The sequence below is a fragment of the Scomber japonicus genome, chromosome 9 (genome assembly GCF_027409825.1).
Source record: "Scomber japonicus isolate fScoJap1 chromosome 9, fScoJap1.pri, whole genome shotgun sequence".
Classification (NCBI taxonomy): Eukaryota; Metazoa; Chordata; class Actinopteri; order Scombriformes; family Scombridae; genus Scomber; species Scomber japonicus.
The window spans coordinates 20,129,160-20,152,013 of record NC_070586.1 but is presented as its reverse complement, the minus strand read 5'-3'; the positions used below and the strand labels follow the sequence as shown (position 1 = coordinate 20,152,013).

Genomic DNA, 22,854 nt, shown 5'->3' with positions numbered 1-22,854 from the left:
TCAATATGGAGTACCAATGGAAAAAACTTTGATTTTGATGATGAGACAACAAGAAATAATTGTAAATTAAAAAGCTCAATGGTCGAATACAAAGCCAACACAAGCCAGAACCTGTAGTGAACAGTTTGTTGTGGTATGCAATAACAATAAATAATAGAGTTTCATTGGAGAAGAGTGAAAGGGTATCAAACCAATAAGTGGTCAAGAGAGTAACTCCACTGCCTCAAAGACCTCTGATGAGAAGTTGAGGCTCACAAAAACTTTGTTCTCCATTGCCTCAGCACTGTCCTCCAGGCAGTCACTATCATGTTTGATGAGGCTGCTTTCAGATGTCGGACTGATGACGATTATGCGTGGGACACCCTGAGGTGACATCATTTCAGTGGTTGGGATTCTTCCAAAGTTAATGGAATCCACAGAGTTGCTCTTGTGGCTGCGCAGCCTATCTCTGATGCTGCCTTTCTCCTGTCCAGCATCTGAGAGCTCATTGGTCAGACTCTGGCTCCGCTGCCTGGTAAGAACTAATAGGGGGACAGTGGCGATGGTGAGAGAGCTGGAAACCAGTTCATGGTCACAGTTGCTGGATGAATCTCTCATGGTAGATGGATGCTAGCATTTAAAAAAAAGACATACAAACACAAATACACGTGCATAAAACAAAAGATTTGGCAAAATGTGAATTCATGAATCATGATACATAAATGCATGCAAACACCTAAGCGCACATGGTACAAAAACAAAGCAATTATCCAAAACACATATGAGCTGTTTTCACACTTTTTTATGGTGTGTTTTCTCACCTTTTGTGCTGCATGGGTCTTTGTGGATTTCCTCTCTAAATGTTTCTTAGAGGACCTGCTTCTACGAGACTGATTGTATGACGACAGGCTTCTGAAGGAATCACCTGACTTCCTACCCAAATGTTCCATCTCTACATCCCTCAATACCTGCAGGAGAGAACAATTAATCTGAGGATCTGAATTATTAAAGATTAGGTCAGCCAAGATGAGGATGCAACTGTTTAACTTTCCCATAATTCCCCTCAGAGAGTAAGATTTAAATGCTCAGGAAACTAAAGCCAGAATGTTGATCTTTTTCACAGCTGTATAAGAGGGTGTTAGTCAAGTTTGGAAAGATTAACTTCTACTGCATGTTTCAAATGTTGTCTGTTATACCTGAAGAAAAATTTGATAAGGTCATGATAGCTGAAAAACAATAGATGATTGTGCGCTATGTCTGGTTTTTTGGATATCATTTGGATTGTCTTGGATTTAGCTTTAAATATTAATCGTAATAAGACACTGTGCCTTCTATAATTCAAAGTGTCCACTCTTTGTTTAGTAAATCATCTTTTTCTGAAAAACATATTTGGTTAATGTCTCTCTCTTTGCAATTTTAGAAAAAACTAAACAACTTTTCTGGACGAGCACTGGCTTTTACTTAAGGATTTTTAAGCATGGGTCAAATGCTAACTTGTATGTAATGAAATCACATCCGCTTAATCTATTTGACCCAATGAAAAATGTGTTTAAGAAGAAGTTTTTTCTTTTTAAAAAAAATCTAAGCAAAGTACTTAATTGATGGAAAGGACTAAGAGCAAGCGTGTGTATTGGAAGCCCTCTAAAAAGCACATAGACCAAGAGAGGTTTAAAACAACAAAGTTAATTCCTATAGATAGATGGTATAGCCAGCACTAGACATCTTAAACATGATGGGGGGGGGGGGTTAAGGTGAAAAAATCTCAATTACCATGTTAGTGGCGTTGCACGAAGTGGTAATAAAGTGAGTCCTTGATGCAATGGACTGTCGACTGTTGATGGAGTCTCTGAAAGAGGACTCACTGATGGAGGAGGAGATGCACTCCTTTCGAGGAGTGGGAGACAGAAACCACAAGCAGGGAACCTTATCTGCCAGAGTCTTCCTAATGAGTACAGTACAATAGAAAAAAGTTGGCAGGCTCAGAACCATGTATTTACAATAAAATGCTCACGATTCAAGAGAGAATTAAGAAAGACAATTGTAGAGACTCATCATTTACCTGTATTTGTTGTGTATGATAGCATAGATGAAAGGATTGTAGATGGTGGAGGCTTTTGCAATAATTGCAGGGACAGCCTTGGAGTATGGCGACAGGATGTTGGCATGCCTGGGTGTGACAGAACAGCAAAGTCAAATGGATAAACCTTTTTCCATCATAGTTTGAAAGAAGCATGTTCAGTCATGTAGTGCTGTTTGCTGCGTGCCAACCACAACTGAAAGTCCCTTTATCTCTTGATACTTTCTAACATGAAGGGCTATGTTGGGTCAGGGATTAACAAAAATGTGCCAGCTGCCACAGAGAGGTGGTTTGGATGTGCTTGTGTGTATGTTGAGGTGGATGGGGTGTGCATATGAGCAACTTCACTGTCTGCTTTATGTCATTCATCCAGGTATAATTGGCCTGTAGCTGACACAGAATAATACAGTGACACATTTCACACCGTTTTGGGGAATTTTTTTACCTAAAGCACACAATGTGTATTCTTAGTCAGAGTGGCAATAACATGGAAGTTTTACTACCTTGCCACACAGCTGCATGTGGGTATCCTTTGTGTTTCCAACTGAACTGGATTTGATTCTTGATACGCAATTAATGATTTGATGAATAGGTACATATGTTAAGTAAGGAGGGAGAGTAATATGATTTATGATCATTTAAACTGAGGATGAAGTCCCTTTAAACCTGCAAAAACTGTAAGCCTTCAATATAAAGTTTCAACATATTTGGTATGGAGCACACTACATTGTGCATAAGGAATATTCCTGGCAGTGCTGAAAACTCTTGCAGTGGGTGCACTAGCATCAAGTACAGCATGTGAGTCTGTGCTAATGTGTGACATTCAGACTTCCCATGTGGTGAAATCAAGTGAAGTCATAAAGTTTTTAGGATGATTGTTGAGGTTTTTCAGTCTGACAGAGATGGTTATTTCATCTGGTGGTTATTTTGTTTTTGTTTTTGTTTTCTATAATATTACTTCATCAATAACTATCAACAAGTCTAGAAATGTACACCCAGAAACTATTACAACATTAATATGTTCATTTATAAAGTACATTAAGACTTACCCAGCCCAGGAAATCAGTGTGACACAGGCGTATGGTGACCAGGAGAGGACATAAACCACAATGACGACAAAGGCGATCTTTGCCAACTTCCACTCACTCCTGATGGATTTCTGCTGGATCAGGGTGGATTTCCTCACCTGAGTTCCCAGCTTTTCTACCTCCCTAAACATGAAGTAGGATGGAGTGAGAATTTAGTTAAAAGAGGAACTAGACCCCAAAAAAAGATGAAGCTGGACAGTTTATTACAATATATATTTTAACTGCTGTTTAATTTAGACACACAGGCCAAAAATACCATGTACTTGTATTCTCGTATAAGTCTCACCTGGTAGTATTTCTTATAGCCAAAAACATGAAGACATAGCAATAAGAGATGATTCCCAGTGGGATAAAGAAAACAAAACAGCACAGCATCATCGTGTAGCTCCTGTTGGCCAGTGTGTATGTGACATAATCCCACGTACACGATGTCATCAAGCCCTCTGGGATATAAGAGCCTAGAAGTTACAGGAAGTATGAAATCGGGTGAATTATTAATATAACAGTATAGTTATTTGATTTAAAGTCTTCTTAATGTGATGTGTGAGTGGCTTAAGATAACCTGTGAACTGTATTACTGGAGGTGGATGAATGAAGATTAGTTGTGTTAAACATCGCATCAGTTTTTCTACGCTTATTCTCACACAACAGGTGAAGTGCACATGTCAATAAGCTTGAGTTCCCTGTCAAAATGTCTGACTGAAATGTAAATAACTTCCTGGTTGAAGGAAACTCACTCCAGCCAACAAGAGGAGCCAGACTCCATGCCAAAGAGTAAAGCCAGACCATGACGATGGCCAGCGTGGTTCTTCGTTTGGAGCTCCAGTGTATGGCCTGCAGCGGTTTAGTGATAACCACATAGCGATCGATAGAGATAGCCAGTAGATTTATCATGGAGGCGATGCCAAACAAGGCGCCACAGAATGCATACATCTTACAGCCTAGAGGAGAGGAAGACAAACAAATACCAAATATTGTATCAGTCACTTTTGACTGATGCTGTATATAAATGGCTCAAATAAATCAACACCAGATTTACACTTTTTCTCCTGTGTTTTATAATAATTTAATGTATTGAGTGGTGTGTTTTATAATGGAAAAGAAAGAAAAGAGTTACCCATCTCTCCAAATACCCAGTCCTTGTAGATGCAGTTGATGAAGAAGATGGGGGACTGCGTGAAGGCCATTAGGAAGTCACTGACTGCCAGGTTCATGATGAAGTAGTTAGGCAGGTTACGAAGCTTCTTGTTACTGCACACACAAACACACACACACACACACACACACACACACACACACACACACACACACACGCAATCACATATAGGGAAGTTTTATAATAGGTTTGATTTGTATTTTACATATAAAGTGTAGTTGTACAGATAAGGTGGCTGAGCATTATAGATAATATAGAATAGAGCTTGCATGTTCTCCCTGTGTCTATGTGGGTTCTCTCCAGGTACTCCAGCTTCTTCCCACAGACCAAAAACATGCAAATTAGCTTAATCGGTCACTCCAAATTTCCTTTTGGTGTGAATGTGAGTGTGAATGGTTGTCTGTCTCTTTATATGTTTGCTCTAAGATTGACTGGTGACCTGTCGCAGACGTAACTCGCCTCTCGTCTAATGTATGATGATATTGGCTCCAACAAATCTGTGACCCTGTCTAGAGAATAAGTGGTAAAGAAAATGGACGGACGGACAGACGGACGGATGGATGGATGTTGTGATTATAGTAATTTTCAATTTAAGCTTCTGTATTACGAAGTATGAGTAATGAAAAAATAAATACACTAGAGAGTATCACGTTTATGAGCATGTTTTATGTCATGTATCCTTTTAAACAAACAACTGTCACTTTTGATTTGGACTTATGCTTACATTAATTATACATTTTCAAAATGTGTGCTTATAAATGGGTCATGGCAGTTGTGTTATTTTGTTTTTTTTAAATACATCACCGTTAATAGGAGATGACATAATGTCATGTTGCAAATTGTAGCTTGCATGTTGCAAATTTGAGGAAATGGACCCCAGATGAAAATTATGATGTTAAAGAGCGATTTGGGCTAAAGGCCTTTTGTTTGCTCTTCTGTTGCTTATGTTCTGCCACTGTGCTTTTCATCATCTAAAATGCCAACTGTGTGTGCTTCAAGTGTTTTCCAAGTATCAAAAAAAAAAAAAAAAAAAGTGTTCTTACAGCACTTCCTCAGGACTGATGTTAGGTCATTGCTCATCACACATGGAATATACCATATGCTATCTTATTTTTAAGTTTTCTAATTCAGTCACTGCAAGGCATTTTTCATTATCCTTTTTAGAAGGAAGGGTAATAAGTCATGAGACACAAGTTTAGTCATACTAGTACACACATTATTTCGTTTCAGCATTAATCAGACATAAGCTGAACTGGTCAACTCTGTGTGAACCTGTACTCATACCAGCTTGATTAAGCATTATATTGACCTGCTGTCTGCCCCCATGGCTCTTTATTGATTAAACTCAATGTCTGTGTCTCCTGAATTAAAATGAATTTCTCCCTGAGCCTGACCGCACACAACAGAATAAAAATTATTATATCTGTGAGCAAGTGTGTACTGAACATTTGTGTGTGTGCATGTGTGTCAGCTATAGTATCACTGCTGGCTGGGCTGGCTTATCCACATATGGCATTGGGAGAGTGCCCAGGGGCCAATTTGTTGTGCTTGGGGGCACAAACATGAAAAAAAACAAAACATAAATAGACAGCATTTTTGTCATTTTAGTGGTCAGAAACTGCAGATACAACATTACGCTTTTGTTATTATTCTTACTGATATGAACATGAAAAACATGAATAAAAATGGTGCAAGGGTTTGCAGTGGGGCAAGTTGTTTGAGGTACCACTAAGACAATCAAATATGCCACAGATTAATGCATTTGAGAATTTATGAGAAGGGAATGGGGAGGGCTGCAGTTTTTCACGCATTGCCAAATTTGGCCTGAAAGTGGCCAAGCAGAGAGGGAGCAGAAGCTGTTTATTTCAGTATAATAACACTGGTACACTTTACTGCTGACAAAAAAATATGTTCAAATACAATTTTATTAATCCACCCTGTTGTATGTTTATGCACAGGAATCTACCTTTTGTCCTATATCGCTCTGTTACGAAATGTTTCCCAGTTTTTTTCCTCTGCTTTCCTTTTTCCTGTGTTGTTATGTTGTTATTGTTAATATAACTTTTACTGTTAATATTTTCCTTTTATATGTATGTGTATGTATTTGTTTCCCCTTGTGTAATGAAAAAATTGGGAATTATTTATTTTCACTATTTTGGTTGTGGGGCTGATACGTTTTACATCTAAAAGCAAACATTTTATCAAGGTGGGGGGGTCCGTACGCCAACGTTTTCAGGTACTTGCTATGAAAAAATGTAAAGATCCACACTGTGTAATTAGGGCACCACACTGTGTAAATCCAGGCCAGTATTTACATGTATGCAGGTGTCTGTGTTTACGTGTGCATATTATAGCAGTCCCTTAATTCCTAGAAAATCATCATATCAAGTGACATCCCACTTGAAGAACAATTATCTCAATCCCATTTCTCTGTGTGTGTCTCCCTCTCTGTCAGAGAGAGTGAATGGATTTTCCGGGAACCCATAACATCATGTGCATTTCTGATTCAGTAAACACAAAATATCAGCACAGTACAATGGAGAACCCATCTAATCCATCTACTGTGATGGGCAGATGGAGGGTAAAAGCTCCCGACAATCCCCAGAACACACACACACACACACATACACACACACACACACACTTTTCCATCACTGTCCCAATTTCTTCTCTGAGTCAGTTAACATCAGTAACACAATAAAATGTCAATAGTAGTCCAAATTATGCAGCACATAACACACATACTCCTTCCTTGACTTCTCGCAGAAAGTTTACGATTGAAAAAGACCCACATTTTTCAGTTTGACATGCATTATAAGAAAAAGTCCATCATATTTGATATTACCTGTTGCATATTATAGAAAACTGTGTGAATTTCTTGATTGATTTGAGTTGCATGCTATGTATAATGTCTTTATGTAGCTATTTTAACAGTTTCAGTTGTTTACACTGTTCATCATTTTTCATTATATTCTATTTATGATTAAAAAAACTGTACAATGCTGAGCAAGCTACAATATGAGAGTTTTATGGCTCCTTGCAAGACAGAGCTAAACGTTACCATTACTGTACATTATGTTCTCAAGGGCCTAAACCAATAACATGATAACAAAAACAGGCCAAAATCCATTTATGTTAAATCACTTTTAATGTGATATTATATCTTTCATGGTTTTGCACCTGCTGTATTTGCATCATGAAAAGAACGGAAAGCTGGAATTTAAAGTGAAACCTCTTAATTTTTTCATTTACTGTAGTTCACATAGAAATTTTACTCTTTTGAACACAACATTCCACTTTGTTGACCTGCAAATACAGCCAGGACACTAAGATGCAAAGATTATTTTAGTGGTAATCACCAGCTTTTTGGAAACCACTTGATCCTCTGGAGAGTAAAAGATGTGATAAACACTGACCCTCAGTTAGTAATAAATGTATGATTGTTTAAACCTCTTAACCTGCATGTAGATTGTATTTTGGCAGAGGCATTATGTCCCCACATCACCCACAGGCAACTTTAGTCTTGCTGTCTGATTTTTCCATCTGTCTAGCTCTCTCTGATAGATCATAACGTCTCTGCGTGAGTACAACACCTTCTCAGAGCTTTGATTAAAGTAGAGATGCACATAAAACATGGTGAGGGCTAATACAGTTGGATGAAACTTGGCTTTTAAATGAACATGAACACAGGAAGACACACACTCACCTATAGAAGGCAAACATAACCAGGGCATTGCCGGTGATGCCCAGTGTCCCGATGACAAAGACGAATATCGCCACAATATAGTGAGCATGGTCAGGCACATCCACCTTGTGAAAGAAGCTGCTCTGGGTGTGAGCTTTCTCTGGCTCCATACTCTCAGTGGACCACATGGTTCAAGCACCTCATCAAGACTGTCAACCTGGCAGGATGCAGTAGGCTCACCAGTGTGTAATCCACTTCTTTTTGCTTTTGTCGGGCCTCCATAGTAGTATCATTTGCAGAAAGTCAAAGCAGGGAAACTGTACAAAATCTTCCACGAATTGTACTACATTAAGGTCTAGACTAATCAAGGTTTACTCAACTGTTTTCAAGAGTCCTTCCCATCATAATCCATCCATCCAGTGCTTTGTTTTAATCAGAAATGACAAGGTGATCTCCAATTTGCAGTAGAGTTGAGATGTGAAATGTCAAATCCAATCAAACCCGTATGAAAAGGGTGATCCTTACAAAATGTTATCAAGTTGTTAATGTTACAATTTTCAGAAAAAATAAAAAATAAGATCTTTTATTTCTTTGTCCAGCAAAGACATCTGAAAAATGCCATTAGAAAACGCTAGATGAAGTCCACAGCTGTGCACATCTCCAAATGTAGTTTAGAAGCAACATCCATGCTGTTGTTCTCTTCTGGTCTGCAGTTCAGAACTTGTCTTCCACCCGCAATCTCAAAATGTTTCCTCTCTGATACATGAGTTATTCAATATGTAAATTGCCACCATAGAGGCACTTTGCTGTTTATTCATTGCACATTGTCACTGTCTGTCTACTCAGTGTTAGCCTGCAGCTTCTTCTCCCATCACACCAGCTGTGCACCAAGCTCTGAATCAGTGGCTTGCCTCTGATTATCTTGCCAACTAGCAAGTCCTAACCTCTCATATCTCTCTCTCTCCCTCTCTCGCTCTCTCTCTCTCTCTCTCTCTCTCTCTCTCTCTCTCTCTCTCTCTCTCTCTCGCTCTCTCTCTCTCTCTCTCGCTCTCTCGCTCTCGCTCTCTCGCTCTCTCTGTCTCTCTCTCTCGCTCTCTCTCTCGCTCTCTCTCACTGTCCCATGTTGCTATGGGTTGCACACTCCACTCTGCCCCCTTGTCATACTCTCTCTCTCTCTCTCTCTCTCTCTCTCTCTCTCTCTCTCTCTCTCTCTCTCTCTCTCTCTCTCTGTCTCTGTCTCTGTCTCTCTCTCTCTTCCTCACTCTTCCTCTTTTCTGTTCTAGTACACTGCCTCTCTCCTCACCCTCTCTCACCCCTACCCATCCTTCATGTAATATGGCCCAGCTCTGAGCTCTAACCCTTTAACTACCAGATTCTTATGTAACAGACATGATGTTCACTAGCACTACCAGTATCAACAGCCATTTTAGCTCAGAGGTGCATTAGACTTTGCATACAGGACATTCACACAGCGTACATGTCCTTTCATGTGTATTGATTCCTCCAAGTCAACAACTCTTTAAAGCAGTCATTAACAAGCTGGCCAGTCTTTGAAACCTCTTGCATGTATGCAAGCACTCATGCATGCTGCACAAAGACATGCATGTTTTTTTTTTGTTCTGCTATGACATCTTCATGGTCACAGCATGCACAAACTATTTAAGATCCCTCATAGAGCTAGGAAATGAATTGGTCTTCCCTCTCCCACCTCTAGCCACACCACAGCTCTGAGACTTAATGACTCAGGACAACATTTCATACCCTACCCTTCAGCTGTTGATACACGTTGACGTGCAGAAGGGACAGCTTTAAGAAAATGTTCATACTCTGTGCTATATATCTAAATGACACACCCCAGCCTCAGAATGATGTTGAAATCCCAAGAAAAAAAAAGAAATTTAAAGGAAAAAATGCTGTAATGGAATAATCACATAGGGGAGCTCAGTGAATTCAAATTTTATAGAAATGTTGAAATACTGTAAGATAAAAGCATCACTCTAAATCAGGTAATTATCTAATATTTGGACCAATTGTAAAGACTAAATAAAACAGATACATATGCAGTGGACCAAAAGATTGACCCTTGAACCATGATGGGACCCTGAAGCAGAAATGTGGAGGCAAGCTTTGCCAGCAGCAGCATGCGCAACAGTGTTGGTTTAGCAAGAACAGTACAGGTGGGAGTTATATTTAAATGGACTGCCTTGCTGTAAGAATGGCTGTGATTGGTGTGTGACTGATAAGGTATGCTGATTCAATCAATGGCTGTCAGCTGATTACAGCTGGGGCGTAGGACTTCCCTGTCCTGCATGAACTAACGTGTTGCTTCATTAAATATGTAAAATTGCTTGTTTTAAGGATGCACAATGTGTGTCTGAGATGTGTGCAAATAGTCTGCAATAAGGAGGCTTTACTTAAAAGTGCCGATAAGCGGTCTGAATGATATTCTTATGACTGCCAGCGGGATATACTGTAGGTTGGAGGAGTCCAGCATGCCGCATCTGCTGGTCATTGCTTTTTATGGTGCTGGACATGTTGATAAAAGGAGATGAAGGGAATAGAGGGAGGTGAAGAATGCAGAGCTTAGACAGAGATGTCAACTAAGCCCCCACAGCAAGGGATAGCCTTAATCTGCACACTGTGCATGCATGTGGATCAGTGTTTGATCTGCCCGGAATACGAACTTATATGATATTATGTGTGTGTGTGTGTGTGTGTGTGTGCCTTGTGAATATGTATATGCACACAATATCACACAGTGCATACATGGCAGATGTATCCAAGGATTATAGGGTTCTGTTGGCCTTGATGGCCTAATCATGGTTGTAGTGTTTATATTTACATGTCAGTGCAGCAGGGAAATATTTAACTGGACATGTATTACTACACAAAGAGCCAGTGTGATGTAATTTATGATTTTCCATGTCTGACCTTTGCAATTTGCATTTATAGGACACATTACTTATCACAAACATTTCTGATAAACAGAGAATAAATATGTTGATTATGACCATTGTTGATCCAAATAGTGATAGCATTACCTAAAATATAATGTAGATTGTGAACAGAAAATATCTTAAAATAAATCCACTTTAGTTAAAATGCTACACTAATAGCCATTTTTAATATGGAAACCAGGTCAAATTACATGTTGAATCACTTTACACTGACTGTGACTTTAAGGTTGCTTGTCGTGTTAATACAGCCTGTGCAACAAGCTCGAGTTAGAGGGGGATTACAGAAAGACGAAAGAAGCATTCATCTTATGCACTATGGCAGCTCTCTCAGATGTGAGCAGGCAATGGTAGAGAAATGTTGTAAATTCAAATTAAAAAAGAAAATACTAATAGAACAACTTCAATTAATTAATGTTAAATTAATGCATCTGTTATTGTAGGACCAAATAGCCATCAGTTTCAACTTCTTAATTTGAGCTCTTGCTGTACTATGCAATTAATTAAATCATAAGCAGACATATACTGTATGCAGTATGTTGAATGTATAGCACATTAAACACATAAAATATGGGTTACTTTACATACACAAATTATAACAATAAATTCTTTATCATAAAAATATACCACACTATATATAGAGAACATATTTAGAATCTATTTATAGACGATAAATATAAAATAAATTAGGCCTCCTATTATATATTTCAGAAAACTATTTAAAAGACAGAAAAAGAGCTATTGTTTTTTATTTTTTTATTGTTTTTTTAATACATAAAATGTAAAGAATCCTACAAAAAAATATCTTACCTGCTTGCAAATCAAAAGCTTCATCTTTATTTTATAGTGTGGTGTGTATTAATTCATGGAGATGATTATTTTCTGAAGTGTTTCCTTCAGCCAGATTATCCAAAGTAGTTTGTCAGGTTATAAGCATAAGCATGTCTCTGCTATCTATCTTTAGCTTCCCTCTGTTTCATGCACATCATCTGGTGAAATAACCTTGTCTTAATGGAAAAACATATCAGTGGTGTGGGATTCATGGAGTACAACCTGGACAATGGAGGTTAGTATTCCACAAGTCAATGGCTCAATTACAATTGAACCAGCTGGTATTGGTACTTAAGTCCTGGGTGTGATTCCCTGTTTAAACATACAGCACAGAGCTAGGCCCACAGTGGAAAGAGACTAATTAGTATTGAGTGGTGTTGCCCTGTGATCAGGACTGCGTCCTGGGGGCCATGAATCAGTTGGAGATCAATACTTTACCACACAGGGACATAGAGTGATGGGTGCTACACAGAACACAATAAGCATTCATTACTGGCTCTTTTTTATCCTGCTTAAAACATGCATTCCTAATTGTCTGTGAGCTTAAAATATTGGAATGTATGTGCCAGATTTTTCTAGGCGTGTGGTAATTCACACGAGAAAAGTGTGTTAAAAAAAAGTTTATCCTGCAATCTTAAGAAATACTGATTTAAAGATAACTGCACCAGGACAAAACAGAATGTACCAGACTGACTGAAAACTAATCCTTGGTAACAAGCAGATCAAAAGTAAGTTACTATACTTACTATAATGTAAATGCTTCAACTATTGAACATAAAAAAAACTTTTTTCTATTTACTACAGAGTTTGAAATGGTAAAATCTGTTGTGGATGTGTACTTGTGTTTTCAATAAATGTATTTTTTTATCATATCATAATTTGCATATTGTCATCCTGAGCTGGTTGCATATAAAAACACTAAATGTATATGAAGATCTAAACCTGCATTGTAATGACAGAAATCTGGTTTCAGGCTCCGATGTTGCAAGGTAAAGCAACATGTGGAGCAGAGAAATATGAGGCAAGCAGGAAATTATAGATGTGGCAAAGAGCTTTAAATCTCACATGTAATGCATGTCTTAAGCCTCTTTAACATTTTTCCTTGCAGGCCTTCTGTTAACCAACATACAGGGAATCTAGGTTGTAGATCAAACGATGTGGAAAAAGCAGGTCATAACGTGCACTTCGATAAGTGGAATGAGTTTCAATCAATAACCACCACAGTAGGTCTCTCTCTCTCTCTCTCTCTCCCTCTCTCTCTCTCTCTCTCTCTCTCTCTCTCTCTCTCTCTCTCTCTCTCTCTCTCTCTCTCAATCATCATTATCACTCTGCCTCATTCTTTTATCATTGCCTCCCTTTTTATCCACCCCACTCCACCCCCGCCTCTCTCTGTCTATCCCTCCCTTCCTCTTTCTCGCTCTCTCTCTCTCTCTCTCTCTCTCTCTCTCTCTCTCTCTCTCTCTCTCTCTCTCTCTCTCTCTCTCTCTCTCTCTCTCTCTCTCTCTCTCTCTCTCCTCTCTCTCTCTCTCTCTCTCTCTCTCTCTCTCTCTCTCTCTTTCTCTTTCTGAAATAAAAGGAAAACAGTTAATTTGATGTGTTTTTTATTCTGAGAAGTGATGGATTAACATGATCATCAGAGACAGAGATACAATAAAGAATCAGTGTTTGGTGAAAAACAATTCAGTGACAGAACAAGCGTCATAATTAATTGACAATCAAAAACTTCCATGGATTATGCGTGTAAACTATATAAAATGTGAGAATAAGACAATATCATTGTGCTGCCATAAAGTATTTAATATCACTACACCACTGTGACTCATGGAGATCACATTGTGTTCTATTTACCCAGGAGCTCAAACATTTCTGGGCTCTATGTTTAGACCAAATCATTAAAATTCATGATGAATACGACACAAGATCATTTGTTTACAAAATGTATAATTCAAAAAGACTTTTTTAATAGACAGTCACAGCCAAAAAGACTGCAGAAAACATTTTCTTTTCACATTGCGAGCACTTGTAACATCAGAAAACAAGTCACAAGAACAAGCAGAGGTTTTTCAACAGACAATCCAGTGCTTGCACCAGTAGCCAGACCGAGACCTTTTTTCCCTGCAGGAACAGAAGATTAGGACAAATAATCACAAACATTTCTCTCTCTAAACTTATTTTATATTCACCCTTTAGAAATGTTTACTTACCTCTGGTCAAAGTGCTGGATCTCACATGGACCCAGAAGACTGTGCGTTGCTGGGCTACTGTGGCCCTGGAAAACCACAGAGTTATAGTGCTATAGTGATGCTTTATGTTTAGATACCTGTGCTTCAATGAAATAGCATAATATTTAGTATCTAAGGGAATTCAACTTCTCCCCTCTTCAGGGTCAAATTAGATGAAAAACATTTTTTCTACAATACTGTATCCTATCTAAAGTTGCACTGAATAAACTAAGTAAAAGTAAAAAAAACAGGAAATGCACATGTTGAATCATGGGAATGTTGTCTTGAGCGTTCATAAAAAAACTTGATATTACAGTAATTGCCATGAAAATAGACTGAAGATAAGTTAATATTGGTTTTAAGTGGGTGTATGTTTTTGTGATGGTAAAAATGCTGATTTGTTTTACATACATGAAGTAGACAGAGCCTGGGCTAGAGTTGGGTGGTATCCAGCTGTATACAGTGCTGTTGTCCTTTAGGTTGGTGTTAGCATGAGTAATAGCCCCTTGTGGATTCCCTGCACACTGTGAACATGAAATATACACTTTTAGTATCAAAATGTTTATGATTTTACTTGTACTTAATGCTCACTATTGCTTGCTTTGATGACTTTAGCAGTCAAAAATATCTCAGTACATACTCAGTAATGACTACAGTTATTTGATCTGTTAAACATTCTGCCTATTTGCAGCTGTTTGAGAGTTTATGTCTTCAACATGCACATCACATCCTCTCCTGGCATGTTAACTGTTGATCATGGCTTTGAGACGTACCTCAAGGAACCGTGTGTCTGGAGGAGGGAGTTTCCAGCTTCCAAGAGCATTGGCACTGATGTCTGTCCTAGCTTCCAGCAGCACACCTCTGTATGCTGGTCCAATGATAGTCACTATACAGGAAAACACAAGGAAAAAGCAGTTGTATACTAAAGAGTTTTAATTTTGACTTGCTAAGAATTGGACCCAAGTGTAATTATCTAAAATATGATGCCTGCTTTACAAAAATAAGAACAATTTAAGCCTACATACAATACTTTTTTCCCATTTAATCTTCTCTTATCCTCTTCACTCACTACACAGGAATTATTTCATCATATTTCATTTGTTTCATATTGTTTCATCACTGATGAAAAAAATTGATACCAGTGTAAATAAACAGAAGTTATCAACCGAGCACACACACACACACACACACACACACACACACACACACACACACACACACACACACACACACACACACGCTTGTCAACTTCATCTTCAAGAATTGACTTGAAGATGACAGTCAAAGCTTTCAATTTTGAGTGAGTTTTGTGCTCGTACAAAAATGGAAATCTCGTATTACCAGCCCTCCAACCAGTATGAAGCTCAGTTCAGATGAAAGACAAAAAGGTTATTATCCACAAAGATGCATATAGGTGGAATTCAATTGTAAAAATAACTTCATAAATATTGTAAAACATATTTTTTGAACAAATAAGATGTCCTTGTTTATTAATCCATCCTTTTAGATTTACTACTATGTTAGGGACATGTTTCTGTATACTGGTTTATTAAGACATTTTTAAGCTTAGTGTTTTGTTTATGTTTTATTTAAATCTTACCTGTAATGGGCTCTCCTGGCTGAAATGTCCCCATGTTGGTGAGTAGAGTGTAGGGTGCTGGTGAAGGCTGTGGCAGCACCCCAGCATGTTGAGGCATCATATCCTCACAGGCACCGGTGGGAGCTCCAGAGGGATAGCCACTAACTAAACAGAGCATTTGAAGCATAATGAAAGCAAGAAACAACGGCTCCATCAGGAACGAATGAAAACAAAGCTAATGCACAGCAGAAATATAAAATAGTGTTATCTAACCTGAATACAATACACAGACCTGAGCCAAGAGAAGGACTTTTAAAAAGTGTTGCTGAGTCACAAAACCAGAACATTTAAATTTTACTCCAACAATCCCTTTGTCAACCATGAAAGGTGCTTTTTACATGACTTCTCTTGTGATTTCTTGGAAAGTATATGTAAGTGATATTCACGCATTTCAGCACAGAACAAATGTCAATTTTCTCCAGCAAAACAAAATGGAATAGTTCTTTTTCTTGCGTCAACGTAATTATGGCCAAAGGAAGTTAGAAAACACTCCATGAAAATCACATGATAACAACTTTAGTATTGTCCTTACACAAGCCATTAAACAGCACTACAGTACATGTAAAGCATACTTTTATGACATCAGAAATTCCCTTTGTATTTCTTTACATGCCAGTCCAAAAAATATTACTAATGGATATTTCTGTAAATGATTATTCATGACTTTAGTTTGGCCATATACTTTATCATGGTAAAACATATAAACTTGATTGTATAACACTTCTCTTCTTGATGCTGGATGCTGTGGAATCAGGAAATACATGTTAATCTATTTAGCCTTAATTAACCAGGTTTGTCTCACTAAATTCAAAGAACTGGCCAAGACATCTGGCCAAGAAGAGCAGCAACACAGTTTCAACAATAAATGAACATTAAAGCACATAGGTTTGAGTAATATTAAAATGATCAGGTAAAACATTTGCACACAGACACATTGACTGCATACTTCTCACCATAGTTTTAAAATCAATCAGGGATACTGTGTTTTGAAGTTTAAGATCAGTTTGTGAATTGATCCATGCAATAGGTGTAGAAAATATAAAAGCTTGCGTTCCTATTTCAGTTTGGACATTGGGAACAACAAATAAATTGCAAAATGTCCTGAGAACAAGAAAAAAAAATAAGATAAGTGGAAATATTGTCAAGATTGGCCTTTTAAATAAAAACATACCAATGACTGAGGCAATGTGCACATAAAGCAGGCCAGTTCACTTGTAAGTGTGCAGATGGGTGACAAATTAAAGGAAAAACTGACATAAAGTTTCAATGGATGTTGGTCTACCATGTGCTACCAGAACAGCTTCAGCCTACCCTGTTATTGATTTTACAATCTCTGAACTCTACTAAAGGGATGAACACCATTCTTCCAAAAGATATTCCCTCTGCTGGTGTTTTGATGTTTGGTGGAGGACAGCACTGTCTAACACTTTGGTCCAAAATCTCCCTTAGGTGTTCAGTTGGGTTGAGATCTGGTGACCGTGAAGGCCATAGCATATGATTCACATAATTTTCATACTCATCAAACCATTCAGTGACCCGTTGTGCCTTGTGAATGGGGGCATTGTCATCCTGAAAGAGACCACTCCCATCAGGATAGAAATGTTTCATCATAGGAAAAGTAAACCCCAAACCATGCCAGCAAAATGCCCACCACAGCATAACAGAGTCAGCAATTCCCCTCACTACATGGGTCAAGCATTCAGAAGATGTACTGACTTTTCCTTTAATTTGTCACCTATCTATAACACACAATGGTGAGTAAGAGATCCACTTTGTGTAATGAATCTCAGAACCCCATGATACACCCTATCTAGCATGTGAAGACAGTGAGCAGAGGCACTCTGCATGCTGCAGTTAATCCTTCAAAACCTGAGCACAGAACCAAACCTTACATCAACTTAGAATGTGTTCAACCTTCCTGAGCCACACAGAAGTGAAATTAATCCAGCAGCTACTTACAGTAAGAAGATATAGTATATGTAAGACTTTTTTTGGCACTACTCTATCTTTAGTAGGAATTAAGGAATTATTTTTCCTCCAGGAAACGATCATATGCATATGCTTCTGTGCTTGCCAAACACAGAAAGATATACCCCTGTCATGATAAAATGTGTATAGAGCATCCATCAATTGGTCTCCCAGACTCTCAAAACCTGTGAGCACTTTTGTAATCATCAAATATCTCCCTAAAATCCTCAAATCCTTTTTTTAGCTACATCGCTTGTATGAAAGGTGCTCTATAAATAAAATGTATTCATATTAATATAAAAATTAATATAATTTCTTCCCAAAAAAAGTTTTTTGTTTTGTTTTACAATAACGTGCCATAAAATAACTAACTTCAAGCAAATATTTTGAATAGTATGTGATTGGGTTATTATAGCAGATATTGTTATTAAAACATAATTCATGGTTGTGCCATGTCAAATGTTTTCAAGTACCCATAGCAGTTTCAGTCAGACTCAACCTGAAAATCTATAGCAAAAGCATCTGAGTGAATAAAAAAGAAGACCCAGTGTAGCAGCAACAGCAAGTGGCACATAGAAGTTGCTCCAGGAGTAAAACACTTCACAGTATGCAGTAAATGTGAGCATAAGGCCTATAAATAAACCTCCACATCAATGCCTTCAAGCCTCAATTACATTTTATTTATATGACACATTTCTGTGGGCTTTGCTTTGTTGATTCACAAAACTGGATGACGATGTTGTGTATTCACACAGACATGGTATTAGTGATATGAGGAGAAACTTTTGTGTCTAGCATTTCTGAGGAGAAGAAGATTATTGACCTTTTTAACAGGTGCTTCATGTTGTTTTCACCATGATCTTTTGGGAGAAATACAAGTGACATGAACAGGCCCTAAGCAATTTCTGTCATCAGTAAGTTGAACTTGTTTGACCCACAGGACCCAGATTTGAAAATAGGTTTCTTTTTAATTCACATCTGCTTTATCTTTGTTTATTGATTAGAAATCACGAGAGCATGATGGGCTAGTTACAACAACATGAGTCATTGTGCGGTGCCAGACCTTGTTAATTAATTCATGTTCCCAGTATGAATAATGGCAGTTAAAATATAATATCACTGTCTTAAACATGTCCTGAGTCTCTGATGAAGTACTTATTAGAAAGGGTATTCAGGCCACTGTGCTGTAATCTTTGTGTGCTTTGTGGATTAGTCTCTTATTTGGGAGTCACAGTTGATTGTGTCTTCATGTGTCCTTAAAACAGGTTTAATCTCTTGTTTAAAAAAAAAAGAGAAGAAAAAAAAAGGATTTGTCAGCTAATAAAATGAGGAAAAATAAATGACAGAAAATTGGGGTGGATCTTTCTTTTATTCTTCTATTTTAAATGCCAGTGATGAAGCATTTCACCTTTTGATTAATATCACATAAAAAAATGCTCACAGACAAAAGAGAAAATCCAACATTTCACACAGCCTCTCTGGTGTCTGTTAGATTTAATGTATTATTCATTATTTAAAAGTACGACTGGCTTGAACTTGATGCTAAGAGGCAGAGGCAGACTGTGCTTTTAACCTAAACACAGCCAGGCACCTCGCTCCTGCAGGTAATCCACTTACCTGAGAATACCTTATCCTATGACATGTTCTCTGTAGCACTCGCCTTTTCAATTTACATTCCTCTGTGATGATGGACTGTACTCTTTCATCATTTAACAAGAGATTTTAAAAAAGTCTTTGAAGAGGCATTGCATCCTTTACGTCAGACTGTGGCAGTATAGAGTCTAATATTCTTCTTACCATATTGAACAATAATGTACGGTTCCATTTGATTACTGAATCATTGATGGGGCACATACTAACTAATTCATCTCTCATGCACTATTATAGTACATTGGTTTTGAAGCACAGAGTTGTCTTCCCCATATCTTGCAGTTGAAATCTCTACTGAAAAGAAGAGGATAAATTAAAGGCAATATTATATTTAAAAAATATAAACTTATACACATATCCTTCACCTGTTCCATTTGTATCTTTGATTATACGAATAGTTAGGCAAAATCAGTGGATGCTATCAAACTAACATAAGTCCCTATTTGGCAGAACTAAATAGTGTCATCTTCTAAAAAGAGTATATTTTTTTCCCAACAGAACATCACCTTGTTTGGTAGCACAGCTCCTAAAAGCTGATGTGAGCATAGACTGAAAAAAAAAATAAGTTAAGCTCTTCCCAAAACGAGCACAAATGTTACATGACCTTTCCCTCATTCTCCTTGATTTAAAACTTGAGGAAAGTCAGAAAGGCAACTTGGGACACATGAGAAAGTCTTTGATTGCAAAATGTTGGGAAAAATGTTGGTTTGTTTTCTGTCTCTGTACAGATCTTCCTGTGTTTATCCTTGTATCACACATTTATGTTTCATAACTGTATTGAATAAACTGAATTGAAATGCATTAAAAAGGGTACTTAAAATATTGACACTAATAAGAAGCTTTAGCCACCCAAATGAGTCAAATCAAGTAGGTATCTTTCAACGTTTCAGTGTTTTCAGTGCAAAAGTCCCTCTTTTTGTCACTGTACTTGTCTGAGGAAACACAAAGAGGGAATTTGATGCTAAAAAGACTGAAAATGTAGCAGATATCCACTTCATATTACTAACTCAGATTGCTGAAGCTCACATCACTCCCACTGAAGGTACATTTGAAGGGGATCTTTTAATGGCCAGTATGATCAGGAGAAATTATTACAGCAAGGAAAAACTCTTTTAAATTATGAACCTACACTTTGATGGTATATTATAGAAACACAGAAAGGTCAGTGGATTTCATTCATTGTCACATATGGCCATGCTTTTGTTTTAAAGCTGCCTGCAGCACAGTAATTTAGGTTAATAGACCCTTTTCAGTAGAAACAGGAGCTGCCTCAGGGTGAGGTTATTGTGTTCCCAGTGTACAGTATGTAATATGATTTGTTACCGTATTCAAGTCAATATTAATGTTCTGAATGAGACAATGGATTAGAGTTAGATAACTGTTCTGATGACTCCATTAATAATAAAAAAGAACATACAATATGAGTCAATCAAATCAAATTATGGGTAATTATGAGTAAATTTGAAGTAGCAGATTAAAGGCAGATTTTTCAGGTTACCTTTAACCTCAACGTGTGATAAGATGTGGATGACCTCAATATGACTAAGAAGATGAATGAAATAGCAAGAGTTGATCAGTTGACACTGCTCTCAGTTCATTTGAAGCTCCAGAGTTTGATGTTTCAGGAGTAATTCTGTGCATGAATGTGATGCTGGTAGTATTGAGCACACAGCAGGAGGGAAATGAGAACAAAACTGTGTGTATATGTTCACATGCTCTTGCGTGCGTTTAGGTGATACGTGACAGCAGGAACAGAACAATCGAAGGAAATTCAATACAATATTCCACTGAGTGACACTGAGTCACCAATTTAAGGTGACATCTGAGCTCCAGTAACATCAAATGAGATACCAAGACATGGTCAGGTTGCTCAAGCTGCATGAAAGGGAAACCATATATAGTTATACATTAGCTAGCTATTATGAGCTTGTGTTTCAAGAATTTTAATCAGTGACATGATTACATTAATATGATTGAGCTGTGTGCTGTATATAACCAAGAAAATGCCCTTTTTAAGAAATGAAAAATACAATTGAACAGTCATCAAAAAATACACATTACAAAATCTGAATTCAACAGAGTCAAGTTAGATTGCCAATATGCATTTAGACAGGCAAAAAGTATTGCAGTAATCATTTTTAGATGTACAGTAACTGAAAATAGAAGAAGTTGTACTGAATGCTGATAGTAATCAAGAGGAGTTGAAAAAAAGAACATAAATCAACAGATTTTCCCAAGTGCAACACATTTTTCTGCTTTTACTAATACATAAGGTGTGTGAAATACAGATGAAATACATTTTGTGTCTGCCAACTCTTATTGTTCTGAAATACTTGGTGGCTGGTTGTATTGAATTGTATTGCAGCTGACAAAAATACATCAAACTGCCCTATTTTCAAAGCACAATAGAAAAATACCGTAGCCACAAGGATGTCACAAAAAGGGAGTGTTCTGAAATGCAATGTCAACTTGTAGCCATGGCCATGATTGAAAAGCCCATCAGAAAGGGCAATAATGACAGGATTTACAAAGAAACACGACAGAAGTAAAATTACAGGAATCCAATGTGACTCCAGAACATTGTGTTCCAGTGTGCTCATGTATTACCAAAATAACAAAATGGGTACTGCTGTCAATGCCTTTCAAACCCAATGGCCTTTCTAGCCCTAAGGACAAAGTTTAAGCAGCTAGAACTACTTAATGAGTTTATGGGAAGATCGTCTTCACGGTTGAAAGAAACACATAATAATAATAATCATTGCTTAATTGCATTCCTCTCTCATTTTTTATGATGGCTTGACCTTACTTCTATCATAAAACTTTTTTTGTTGTTTTTCCTTCCAGACCTTGCAAAAAATGTTAGTGTTAGGACAGCTGTATAAGATAAAATATGACTTGCTGTTTGGTAACCTTTATCTCACTTTCTATGTATAAAACAATCCTTAGTCAGCACAGTACGTTGAGAACGTCCTGCCTCTCGTGTGTGACTATACAGTGTGAGACATGAACAGCTTGTTTTATAGCTAATCTGGTAAAAGTTCAATGTTTCTTTGGGGGACGGACAGACGCTGATCATCTAACAAATAATGACACATGGATACACTTACTTAGGACCATACATTTCTCACTTTCATTTTCACGGGTTTATTACAGAGTATATTAAGAAGTATGTTTTAAGGTGCCCTCACTCAGCCATACTGGTTCCTGCTTGCTCGGCACATCCAAGTCAGCCTTTTGCAAACATGTTGTGTTATTTGCCCATATATTAACTGAAGGGAGAGAGAGAAGCAAACGTGGAACTACACTTCAGACTCTGAAGCAATATGCTGACATCACAGATGCTACATCAACTTTTCTTCTAGTCTATGGTCACCAGCTATTACATAAACGTGTTTCATCAAATGTATACAGTCAATATTTGCTACATTTTGTACCGTTGATGATTAACCCATCTCATTCACTCGTGGCCATTCACATCCCACAATCACATGGTTCACAGATCATTTGCAATTACTTTCGGATTTGACATACTTACTGGAAACGCCACAGGAGATCACTGACAGTCTTTCATTCTCTTGAAGTAAATTAAAGACGTAAACTCATGT

The 22,854-nt window shown here is 37.6% G+C and overlaps 2 protein-coding genes across 2 annotated transcripts; both read right to left on the bottom strand.

The window, feature by feature from the left end:
- Nucleotides 1–201: 201 nt before the first annotated feature.
- opn4xb (opsin 4xb) lies at nt 202–8,173 on the bottom strand. Its single transcript, XM_053324935.1, has 9 exons — nt 8,007–8,173; nt 4,262–4,395; nt 3,882–4,085; nt 3,431–3,602; nt 3,106–3,267; nt 2,039–2,146; nt 1,750–1,921; nt 801–947; nt 202–609 (listed from the first exon to the last, which is right to left on the bottom strand). Exons 1-9 carry the CDS (start codon nt 8,171–8,173, stop codon nt 202–204), a joined length of 1,674 nt encoding a protein of 557 aa, XP_053180910.1.
- A 5,602-nt stretch (nt 8,174–13,775) lies between these two features.
- LOC128364914 (putative defense protein 3) lies at nt 13,776–15,785 on the bottom strand. The gene is made up of 5 exons (XM_053325534.1): nt 15,593–15,785; nt 14,766–14,878; nt 14,404–14,516; nt 13,975–14,039; nt 13,776–13,885 (listed from the first exon to the last, which is right to left on the bottom strand). The coding sequence occupies exons 1-5, from the start codon at nt 15,783–15,785 to the stop codon at nt 13,776–13,778; spliced, it is 594 nt and encodes a 197-aa protein (XP_053181509.1).
- Nucleotides 15,786–22,854: the final 7,069 nt, after the last annotated feature.